This window comes from Gymnoscopelus microlampas, assembly GCF_963454915.1.
Source record: "Gymnoscopelus microlampas genome assembly, chromosome: 2".
Classification (NCBI taxonomy): domain Eukaryota; kingdom Metazoa; phylum Chordata; class Actinopteri; order Myctophiformes; family Myctophidae; genus Gymnoscopelus; species Gymnoscopelus microlampas.
Window position 1 is genome coordinate 18808827 of NC_139939.1, and position 12381 is coordinate 18821207.

At 41.1% G+C, this 12381-nt stretch overlaps 1 protein-coding gene across 1 annotated transcript in view; it reads left to right on the top strand.

The window, feature by feature from the left end:
* Positions 1–8628, top strand: part of smc3 (structural maintenance of chromosomes 3) — a 31255-nt gene extending 22627 nt beyond the window's left edge. The window contains exons 22-29 of the mRNA XM_084073459.1: positions 382–489; positions 1195–1303; positions 2126–2373; positions 4369–4581; positions 5212–5403; positions 6431–6608; positions 6729–6835; positions 7709–8628. Of these exons, the coding sequence (XP_083929585.1) occupies positions 382–489; positions 1195–1303; positions 2126–2373; positions 4369–4581; positions 5212–5403; positions 6431–6608; positions 6729–6835; positions 7709–7780 (1227 nt within the window). The 3' untranslated portion in view covers positions 7781–8628. The remainder of the gene's footprint in view (positions 1–381; positions 490–1194; positions 1304–2125; positions 2374–4368; positions 4582–5211; positions 5404–6430; positions 6609–6728; positions 6836–7708) is intronic.
* Positions 8629–12381: the final 3753 nt, after the last annotated feature.

Sequence of the window (12381 nt, forward strand, 5' to 3'; positions counted from 1 at the left end):
TTCTTACCGTTTAAGGCGATGTTTTTTTCTTGACTTGGATTTGAAAAAACGACTATAGTTGTTTTTGGCACACAATGTGTTAACATTCATTCGTTCTGACATCTGCTTGGCTGCAAGTGCCGACGGTGTACAGTAAATGTTGTGTCAGAGGTATAAGCTGTGTGTCTGGTTTGTTATGGTAAAGAGAGAATGAGTGTGCAGGACATGGGTCAAAAGGATTTGGGTAATTCATGCTATGACTTTTATCTGCATCGACAAGGTAAATGTTAAGATCACTACATCAGGACAACTTGGTTTGTGCAAGTTAACAGTACTGTATTTTATTTGTCTCAACTGTATGCTTTTTGAAAGGAGCTAATTTGTGTGTTTGTGTGACCACAGGACAACAGGCAGCTTTTGAATGAGAGGATTAAGATGGAGGGCATCATGACCAGGGTGGAGACGTACCTCAATGAGAACCTACGGAAACGCCTTGACCAAGTTGAACAGGTACACAATGAATAGTATGTCAACGTGACATTGTTCAGTTAATGAGTGTGATTAGATAACCTAATTAAAGAGCTGCAATTTGTCATACATTTGAACATTAATATATTAATACCAGGTCAGGCACCATCATGCTGATAGACTCAGTGATAGTGAAGTTACATTGACTTTTCAATATATAATAATACTCATAGTTCAGATAAGGCCACCGTTTTGATTATAGGTTAGGAAAAAAGTATTTTTATCTCAGTCCTTTTATTTACATTTTTTAATTACATTTTTTATTTAGAGTAGCCAATAGTTTTTACCCCCTTTTTCTCCCCAATTTAGTCATTATGCCAATTAATTCCACCCCACACACATTGCTGTGTTGTCACTGCTGTTGACTCACCTGTCAGTGAGGAGCCCCCACCGGGAGAACGTAGGGCCTTTGTCCTAGTCCTCCGCCCAACACTCCCTGATGACAGCCCCAGCTAGCCCCAGCCCGTAGGAATACATGCAGTGACAAATATCACCCTCCCCGGCCAGCTTCCCTCCCCCGAACACGGGCCAATTGTGTTCGCATAGACGCCCGACAATTCGGATGCACCACGTGGATTCTATTCTAAGATATACAATTAGTTGAAATTGTGTCTCCACTATTATGGTAAAGATTTAGTTGAATATTTCGATTCACTGATTCCCGTGTGGTGTTTTTCCTCTGTGCAGGAGTTGAACGAGCTGCGAGAAACCGAGGGAGGCACGGTGCTCACAGCCACCACCTCTGAGTTGGACGGCATCAACAAACGTGTCAAAGACACGTTGGCTCGCTCAGAAGGTAGACGTACACACTTCCAATTTGTTTCTCAAAATCTGATCTTTAGGCCTGACGTTTTTTGCAAGTGATCAGATTGGATTTGTGTATTCAGACATCATCGACCTGTCTGCATTGGTTGCTATGGTAACTGTAGTGACATACAGTAGCTGTGGGTAATGCTGAATTTATACTCTTGTCGTGCGATGGCGTCACGCTGCGAGTGATGTTTTGGTCGGTTTGATAGGCGATTTGAGTTGGAGATTCAAACGCAAATGCATATCAAACTGGAAGTCGTTGAAATAAAAAAGGTTGAGAATCACTGAATTCACTGAGTGGTTATGTGACTCAAACACAATGCGGTTTCCAGAAAGGACCATTTCGTTTAAAATAGAAATCATTTGAGTGGTTATTTATTCACACTCAATAACTTGTTCCTGACCTATTCATAACTTGTTCTCATTTCCACAAGTAGACCTTTTTAATGTCATTGCTTTTGTCGCAATGCATCACACAATTCATTTATTTTCTCAGATATTCCCTTTTGATTTTACATTCTACCTGTAATAGTAGAAAAATACAAGGTACAATCACAAAAGAAGCTGTCCTTATTCAGAAGTAACAATGAACATTATTATTTGGCATGTCACAATAGGCAAAGATTTGGGTGAAAATAGGTGAACATTCAGCTAAAATGGCAAATCTACAAGCTCAAAATGTGACGCGTTGTGAGCTTCTAGAATGTCTATTCTCAGAAAAAAGATTAACTTTCCTATAGTTAAAAGGTAATCTCGATTGAAAACTGTTTCCTGCCCTCATTCTCACAACATCCAAATCCCTCCCCAGATCTGGATGTTATGGTTGACAAATCGGAAGGTGAGATTAAGGACCACCTGAAGAACATGGATCGCTGGAAGAGCGTTGAGAAGGAACAGAATGACGCCATCAACCACGACACCAAGGAGCTTGAGAAGATGACCAACCGACAGGGCATGCTGCTCAAGAAGAAAGAGGAGTGCATGAAGAAGATCAGAGAGCTTGGCTCGCTGCCACAGGAAGCCTTTGAAAAGTACCAGACCCTGACACTTAAACAGGTACGAATGATTCATCAATACTGGTTCTTGTTTATATTGGCCTAATGAACCACCTGGCATCCAATGATTTGGTCATGTCATTCAGTATAGCCAAACAATAGTTGTGATGTGAAACATTGTGAGATTGTACAGCGGCTATTTTTGAATAGCCTGAAGTATATAAAATAGGGATTAAGTGGTTAAGTGGCAGATTCTTTTTGTTTGTGTGTGTGTGTGTGTGTGTGTGTGTAACACAAATGCACACATCGCAAGTCTTTTTTCTTTTCTTGCGGGTGAAACGTTCTCGGTAACAGGCAAGCCCCCAGAACCCAGTGGTTGCATTGAAGCGGAATGGACATGCTGGCCATTTGAGGTATTGCAGGTGGGGCCACTGTATATGAACCAGCCCACCGTGATGGGCGAAGCCTATTTGGGGCTTCTGTGACGCACAGAAGCCCCAAATAGGCCTCGCCCATCAGATTTTCCAATACGTTTCCAACCCGGAAGAAGGGGTGAATTTGCCTCATGCGCTGGGTGAGCAACTCAATGCAAGTGGATGGGAGGGGATATCCGGTGCCCTCTCTATTATTTTTAACTCTATGGTAACAGGGCACCGCCATGTTTGTTTTCAATTTCGCTTCATGTCGTTATTGCGCATGCGTAACTCGGCAGACTGTAAGGGAAGCAAGAAGGTTCACTCCTCCTTAGCTTAGCCACGGCTAGCGGCGCTGTAAAAAATGGTGTTAAAGTGGAAAAACAGCCGCAATTTGTTGCCGATGAAAATCAATAATCAAATTGGTTGTCAACAAATTTAGTCATCGATTTTAATCCATTAGTTGTTGCAGCCCTGGTTGCAAGTGGTTGGCGTTTCAAATCTTTGGTTTGGACTGGGCTTTAGTCGTATGACAAATTGGGGAAAACAGCCGATCTGCAAGCTCACAACGCATTGTGAGTTTGTAAATCTGCTATTTTCGCTGTTTGTTGAAAATTGCGAAAAACAGGGATGCCAGAGTTAATCTGGTTAAGAGCAAAATGGCCGGCTTGTGAATAATATGGTCAATGAAGGTCCATAATTCCATGTATCTTCACACCATAATCATGTCTTATCTCTGAGTGCCTCCACACATGTATTCATCTAAGCTCGCACTCTCTCCAAGCGTGCACACACAATAACTCCCCTATAAAGTGGGCAGTCACATCCCACCCACTCAGCAGTGACTCAGGCATTACTTGGAGCTCTATCTCTGATCTCTCATCCAGCTGCCTCCTCTGGGAGCCACTGAGTTGCTGTGTGTTGAGTGGAGTAACTGTGTGCGTGTGCCTTCTGCTCTCCTTGACGAGGCTGAAAATAACCTCACGCTGTCTCATAAACACTCTACATAGTTAATCTTTCTCCGCAGGACACTGCTTAGGGTACCAGGCCAGTGTCACTGATTGCACAAGTGGATGAGAGGCCGAAATATTGCGGACACTTGTTCACTTTCTTTCCGTCATTAGCGCTTGAGTCAGGAGTCGCTGTTGACATCAAGTGTTTCGATCCAAATCAATTCTTGTTCAGCTAAGCTCATGTCATTTGGAGTTATGAATTGAAAGTGCTCTAATAGTTCTTTGACTGAAATACCAGATTGCCTTTTAAGGATGACTTTTGTGTCTGAATGTAGAAGTCTTAAAACTTGCTTCTTTGTATGTATATCTATGCAATGAGCAGATTGTATAGATAAATGAGGCGCCCTGTGTCTTTGCAAGGCACTGGGTGCTGGGTAGTACATTGATACAGTTTGAACACAATGGATTCAAGGAATTGTAAAATCAACATGGCTGACATCACGGCCAACCTATGTTTTAAACAAAAATGTGATTCACAATCTAGTAAGAGGCATTACACATCCAACCAGCATCTTTTACCCAACTTAACCCTGCTTCTGTGTCTTTATTCAGGATTGTACCATTATCTTTCAAATGCATCAGTTTGATACTTGGATTAATTCATGTTTACTTTTGGGTTTTACCATCCAGTTGTTCCGTAAGTTGGAGCAGTGTAATACGGAGCTGAAGAAGTACAGCCACGTGAACAAGAAGGCCCTGGACCAGTTTGTCAACTTCTCCGAGCAGAAGGAGAAACTCATCAAGCGTCAGGATGAGCTGGACCGCGGCCACAAGTCTATCATGGAGCTGATGAACGTCCTTGAGCTGCGCAAGTACGAGGCCATCCAGCTCACCTTCAAACAGGTAAGCGGGGGAGTGCCACGTAATCTTAACCCATTGAGACCTGAAGCCGATTCTACATGTCTCCTAAATCTCAATAGTTTTCTGAAAAACATTTGTTTCTATATCAGTGGTGCTCAATCTTTTTTCATGTCAAGGACCCCCAAAATGATATGTATCTGGCCGCGGACCCCCATCAAAATATGTTGTTCCAGGGACCCCCAGAAGCAAAGATTTGAGTTAAAAATGTTCGCTTTGAAAATATATATATTCAAAGATTTGCACACATTTTCACGATGTTTCAAAAATAGCAGATCTACAAGCTCGTAGCGCGGCACTCGGTGCCACGCTATGAGCTTGTATATCTGCTATTTTTGAATAGCCCAAAGTGTAAAATAATGCTTTATAGCTCAAATCTAAAAATGAGACAGTTCCAGGTCTTAATGGGTTAAAACAACAGCTATCAACAGCAGAACCATGTATTGGATCTCAAACTTGAAAGAGAAATTTCTGATATCTTTTTAAATCCCTTTGGCACAACACAACAGGATGCCTTGCTCTCTCGGTATTATAATCTAATGTTTTTCTGTATCATAGGTTTTTAGATGCACACTATATACAGTTTTATTTTGAGTGTTACAACTTTACAACCAGGTCTCTAAGAACTTCAGTGAAGTGTTCCAGAAGCTGGTTCCAGGGGGCAAAGCTACATTAGTCATGAAGAAGGGCGACGCAGAGGGAAGCCAGTCCCAGGATGAGAGTGAAAGTGGTGCTGATGGCGAGAAGGGCTCAGGCTCCCAGAGCAGTGTTCCCTCTGTGGACCAGTTCACTGGAGTCGGCATCAGGGTAAGACTGTGTGTGTGTGTGTGTGTGTGTGCTGTGTATCTAGTTGAAAGACGTACAATTGCAGTAATGGCTACTGCTTTTGTTGTTGTTTGTTTTTATTTGAATCAAATGAAATTGTGTTAAGAAAAACCTCTGTCGTGTTGAAATACTCGCCTACAGAACATAAGAAGTTGCACCTTGTAGAAAATAACCATTTTCAGTTTGAACGAACCTAAACCGTAGTATCTCATATTTTCTCTCCTTTCGTCAAATTCACATTGAAACGTATGACAGCTGGTAGAGGTATTTTTGGCACATTATGGTTATTTCTGGACTGTGGCATAAGAGAGCATGCTCTATAACCACAAAGCCGAAATCCAGGTGTGAAAGGATAAGTAATACCCTCCATCATTTCAGCCTGTTACATAACCTCACAGAAATGTTCTGGTTTTATTATCTTTCCAAAAGAGAGATCTTAAGTTATACCCAATGTCCTCTAAGCCTGATGCTTTATGTTTCTGTGAAGTAAGTGTTGAGCAACATGTCGTTTGACTAAAATAACATACTTTCGACTGGACAACAATTGTCTGTGATGTGGCGACCTTTTTTTCCGTTGAAAATGTGTTATTTTTGTCAAGCGGCACATTGCACACACTTATTTATAGGGATGCACCGATTGGGCAATTCCAATGTCTGAAATAACAATTTGTCCGATAGCCTAAGCCACTACCGATGTTTGTTTTGTTGTCACTCTGATTCTCTTGTGCCAGGGAAATCAATCAATCTATATTGCAAAAATAATAATTTTAAAGACTTTCATGAAGCTATGTTTTAATGAGCATAAATTCAATCATATAGATTTATGAAACGGCTAATAAACATCAGCCACTGGCATTGGTGAATGTAATCTTATTTGCTGACACACCGATGTACATACCGATGTACGGACGGTAAATCAGTAGCCATAACATAAATCCAGGTTTTACTGACTGCTAATATTCGTCTGTTACTGACTCGCATCTACCCTCTTCTTCTGTGTGGTGTTCAGGTGTCGTTCACAGGGAAGCAGGGTGAGATGAGGGAGATGCAGCAGCTGTCTGGTGGTCAGAAATCTCTGGTGGCCTTGGCTCTCATTTTCGCCATTCAGAAGTGTGACCCTGCCCCCTTCTACCTGTTTGATGAGATCGATCAGGCCCTCGACGCCCAGCACAGGAAGGCCGTCTCAGGTAAAGAACCAAACAGACATTTCACCAAGGTGACTGGTCATTTCTTGGACTCTAAAAACACACCCGTTTCCAGAGTGTGTCGGAAAAGAGAAATGTATCTTTTTATTGTGTTTGTTTTAGATATGATTGTGGAACTGGCAGGCCACGCCCAGTTTATCACCACCACCTTTAGGCCTGAGCTGTTGGAATCTGCCGATAAGTTCTATGGAGTCAAGTTCAGGAACAAGGTGAGCCTTAACCACTTTCAACCTGCTGTCCCTATTTGTCATGTCATTACAGGGGAAATGTTCATAAACAAAAATAAACCTCCAGCTGCAACGTATTTTGAGCTTGTAGATCAGCTATTTTCGCCACGCAACACCATTGCACAACAAAGTATAAAATAGGGCATAAGTGGTTTAGATATTCCAGCTTCTGGTTTGTGCATGAAACCTTTTCTTCACTTGACAGATTCAAAAACACACCAGACACTAGCAGTTATGCACCAGGGGCCTGATGTCTGATTTGAGGTCTTTACACACTAAATTATCAAACTATTCATAGAGTTGATGGCTCATTCATACAGGTTAATGCCTTCATTTGCAGTGAAAAAGTTCCAAATAAATTGCATTGCTTTATTGCTGTGTAATATTTGCATTCTGTGTGGATGTACTCATCATGACTCAAGTGACAGTTCAAAATATACATATATCCGGGCAAATCTCACAAAATATTGTACCTCAGATGTGTAAGGGTCTTTAGAATGGAAAATATTTTGAGGTTTCGTGACCTCTAAATGACATCCAATAGTGCTGTACATGAAATGGCAGTACCGGTAACTGGAATAAGGAATCCTAACCGATTTCCAAACTATGTCACAACAGACTTGAAAAGGTGCTCCACCTGAAGGGACAGGCTTTGATTGGGTTTTAAACACATGAACACTATTCTGGGTATGTCATAATAAGGGCATTCACGCAAGTAGGCGGCATTAGGTGAAAATAGCAGCTTGGCTATTTTCGGCCAACAGATTTTGTGTAGAGGCGGGGACCAAAACACGGTCAACAAGGTCATTGAAGTATATAGGGTTTAAGTAGTTAATGGGGTGTGTTTGTTTTCAGGTGAGTCATATTGATGTGATCTCAGCGGAGCAGGCCAAAGACTTTGTGGAGGACGACACCACCCATGGTTAAGAGCAAGGTTTATCGTCCACGTCTATAGCACACTGCGGACCTCTGACCTTTTCCATCCTCACCACAAAGACGCTAAATCATTCATCATCATTGAGACAGGAATGTAAAAACCCAATCTAAAAAGGCGTGTAGTGTTGTTCCTACTTCCTTCTCCCCCTCTGTCGTTCCATAGAATTGAAAACTACTAGAACTGATGTAAATGTTCATACACTGAAACCATTCCCTCATCTGTAGAGGTCCTGTTGAGGGATATCAAAATCTGTCATGTTTTATACACTTGGATTTTATAACAGTAAATTGCAAAAAGGTTAGGAGCTGAGTTTTTTATAAGCTCTTGTTTGACACGAATGGTTCCGGAGAAGTATTTTGAATCTGTAATGTAAAGAGTTAGGCTTTTATAAAAAGCATGTGGTCTTGGTTCGTTTTCTTTTTCCAGTTGAAATGTGCTGTAATGGTGCTGTCCGCTACGTCCCATTATAGGGTTTTGAATTGGGGATATGACTCAAAAAGACTAGGACACACAAAAATAACGCTGAGTGGGAGGGTTCATTATCAGGAGTGGGGATGTCATTTTTTGCCACTCGAGTGATTGTTCACTTGGCGCTTGCAGTGGTTAATCCACTTAGAACTTACTGTATGTCTGATATGACTGACCATATGGTTGAAGTCTTAAAATTGTGGATCCTTTTATTTCCTTGTGACTGTCTTTTACTGTTTTAGGTCAGTTGATTATATATCATAACTCGTTTTAGTTCCATACTGCTTTTTGTATGTTCTTTTTTGCTTGTTATGCAACTAGAAAACAATAAATATAACGATATGTAATTGTTTTGACTGATTCCTACTTTATTAGACCAGTAGGGGGTGCCATGTCATTAATACACTAATTCCTCACAAGGGCTTGGTGTAGGTTTAAATGATTGTTCCACTACTGTTCCTTGTCATTGGTGATATGCCAAATAGTTTTATCTTACCCGTATCATAATATTTTGTTGTATAAATAATTTAAGTCGGGCAGCATTTCAAATGATGGAGAGTCAACATAATAGAATATATCATAATTGGCATTCTCATAAATGATACATGTTATGTACGTATTGAAATTCAGTGTTTGAATGGCTAAATCTGTCCTGCCCCTACATTCAGACAACATCCAGTAAATAACGTTTTGTGATGTGTGAGTGATTTTCTATCCCTAAACTCAACCAAGCTCCATATACACAAATACCATATGTTTATGAATATAGATTTAATAATTCACTGTTGAGAGTAGAGGGATTTTTAGTAAATTGCTAATGGTTTGGGATGCAAGACATTTACAATTTCCTTCACTCGTGATGTCACGATCCTTCACACCCAGGCAGCTACTTTTTCTGTAGTTATGTTTCTCATTTTAATTTATTTCCATATCACTTTTTTAAAATAACTGATATTGTTCTCTTGATATGGCCTAATATGTAAATATCTGAAGTTCCTCGTCTGTTGCCTTACCTTTACAGAAGAATAAGCTCCTTTTAGCATTTTTTGTTCACTCTAACAGGCAGATGGGGAGCCCATGGAAGGGTAATAGAAAGAAGAAGTCTTCAGACAAAATTCCAGACAGGCTTTGCAAAGACACCAGAGACCGCTAATCCAAAGTGCCTTTAAACACAAAAGTCCAGTATCAACTATTGTTGAGTGTACTGTCCTGCTTCCCAGTATGTAAGTATATTTGGACGAGTAGGGCTGAGAAAATCAATCTAGGATCAAATTGAATACTTGTGTTTATATTAAACACCCTTACAGCATAAGTAAAAATGTCACTCAAGAAATTCTGATATAACTAAGTATAACTTATTTCCTATTTACGTTGGCAGTATACTTGTATAATAAATCAGTTGCTGTAAGATTTCAGAGAGTTTGTGACCAGCATATTAGATACTTTGGTCTAAGGTACATTTAATGAGAGTAGTCTTTTAACTACTCAATGTTGTCTTTCTACTTTGGAAGAGTTTAGCTCTGGGGAGATAAATGCTACTAGGTTTTAAAATTAATAACTCAGCCTTGCACTTTAGATTGTTACATGGTTAACCTTAAGAGCGTCCTAATATATCAGGCTATATATCAATTCATATTTTGTCATTTATCCTTCAATCTGACTATGCAGTGTCTTTGTAATAGTAGAGGTCATGGTTAATGGACATTTCAAACCCCGTAATTTATGTTTTTTAGGATTAAAACAGGATGTGGTCAACATTGAGTTTAGTGAGGCCACCAAGTGTGGCGGCATTCCTCTCTGCCCAAGAGATTTGAAGCTGGCATGCATTACACAGCCGTTAAGCATGTATTAAATTCTGTTCTTATATCAATGCTCTTATTGAATTTCAGTCTGCCGGGGAGAGCCCAGATATTGAGATCCCTCTCAACATGGGTGTCATACTTGTATGACATCACCTTTCACTGGCAGTGGAGTTGAAAGGTCCTGACCTCACTGTCAGACACCTGAGACAGTGAGTCACCCGAATTGGACAGTACCACTGAAGACCCCCACACTGGACAGTACCATTGTAGATCACAAATATCCAACATGCTGTAGCCTACACATAGGCTACACTATATTTGTGATGCATGATGATACTGTGCAGTGTTCTTACCCAAAGAGAGAATCCCCCCCCCCCCCCCCCCCCTCTGCCTTTTCTTTTTCTCTTCCTGAAAACAACAAAGACGATGGAGCTTGCACAAAAGACAGACAGACAGACAGATTGTCCAGTTTAACTCCTACAGAGCTAGCGTTCCTCATCAGCTTGTACACTTTGTTATCGCCCCTTGTGTTTATGTTAACCCCCTCCCAAGAGATAACGGCAAAGAAGAGGACACTGGCCACTACAGGTGGTAGAACATCTGCAGCAGCCTGTTTGACACGTTGAAGGGCCCTAGCCTCCTCAAGAAGAACAGCTTGCTCTGTCCCTTCCTGTTGAGGTCCTCAGAGTTGAGGTGGGACCGGTCCAGTTTATCATCATAGGAGCACAGCTCATCGCCCCTTGCACCCTGGCCTGACTACAGAGGCAATATCTATGACCTTGCCTGCTGTCACACAGCTCATCTCCCTTGTACGCTGGCCTGACTAAAAGAGGCCATATCTCATGTCTATGACTTTGCCTGTCACACATTACAGACACCACCTATCTAGTATCTCCAAGTCAGCTGATAGAAGCTCTGGAAGCAAGGCAAGGCCTACTTTTGATATCCTTCCCTATCTGTTCCCCTGCATTCCCCGCCTCATCTCCACTAGATATCTCATTTCCTGTCTGGCCTTTTTTCATCATGGTAACTCTTTTCCGCTGCAACACCCTGAATTTAATAAAGTGTTATCCTATCCTATCACTCTATCCCCTTCTAATTTAGCTAAGCTATATTTTCCTACACCCCCTGTTGCTTTTCCTGCTCTCCATCTATCCATCCGCCCATATTCCATATCTCTTACTGAGGTGCTTTGCTCTGGTGCATTCCTTTCCTCAGTTAACTCTTCTCACCCTCTGTTCCATCACCCATATTGCTTTAAGGCTGAATTATGCTTAGGCGAAAAAGGGTTGGGTGATGTCTTTGACAAGAATTAGATATTGTTTTTGTTATATAGATATTAATTAGTGTGTGTGCGTGTGTGTGTGTGTGTGTGTGTGTGTGTGTATATATATATATATATATATATATATACATATACATATATTATGTGTGTGTGTATATACCGTATATAAGATTTGTTTACACTTTCACCAAAGCTTCAATTCAGTCTTCCCCTCGTTCCCTTCACCTCTGTTTACTGGCAATAAAACACTCCTCTGTTCTCAGGCAATAAACGCCACACATGTGTTCATGTGTCCGCTGGGCGGCCTCCACCCCCTGCCGTTCTGGGACTCAGAAAACCGCCTAACGAACAGATAATACCAGCTCCCATAATCGAGCTCCTAATCATAAAACGGGGCATAAAACTGTCCCAGCTTTTATTGGCAACAAGTTAATTTGTTGTTCAACAGGTGTTTATTAACGGTGTCGGGGTGGTGGAAGAGGAGGAGGGGGCTCTGGCTCTGCTAACAGACTTGCCTCTGTCCTTGGACTTCATGGTGGTCCGTCGGTCCGCCCGACTGTCTCTCAGTATTTGGATGTCTGTCTGTAGGCTACATTGGACTATCCATCTGTCTGTCTGTCTGTATGTCTGTCTCCCTGTGCTTCTCCAAAAGTTACCCGTCTGTCACTTTTTATCGGCTTATCAGTCAGCCCACCAAAAACAGCCGATCAATAGCCTAAACTAAGAAATACCTTTACAATTAAAGGGAATAAAGAAATTAGTATTAAAGAGTTACTTCACATTCAGGCCTGGAATTTCATCCTTTTAGAGTCAAGGCCACTTGGCCTTTGGCGTTGTCAATCTTTTGAGGGCATAAAGGCCAAATACCAGGGCAGCAAGGCCATCAAACAAAACAATTATTTCAAGTCCACATCATTTTGTTTTTGATATAATTACTAAATAAATGAAAAGGCTGTTTATTTCACAAAATAATGTATTAGTATTTATAAATTACATATATTTGTAGTTCATATACACACTCAACCCTGGACATTGG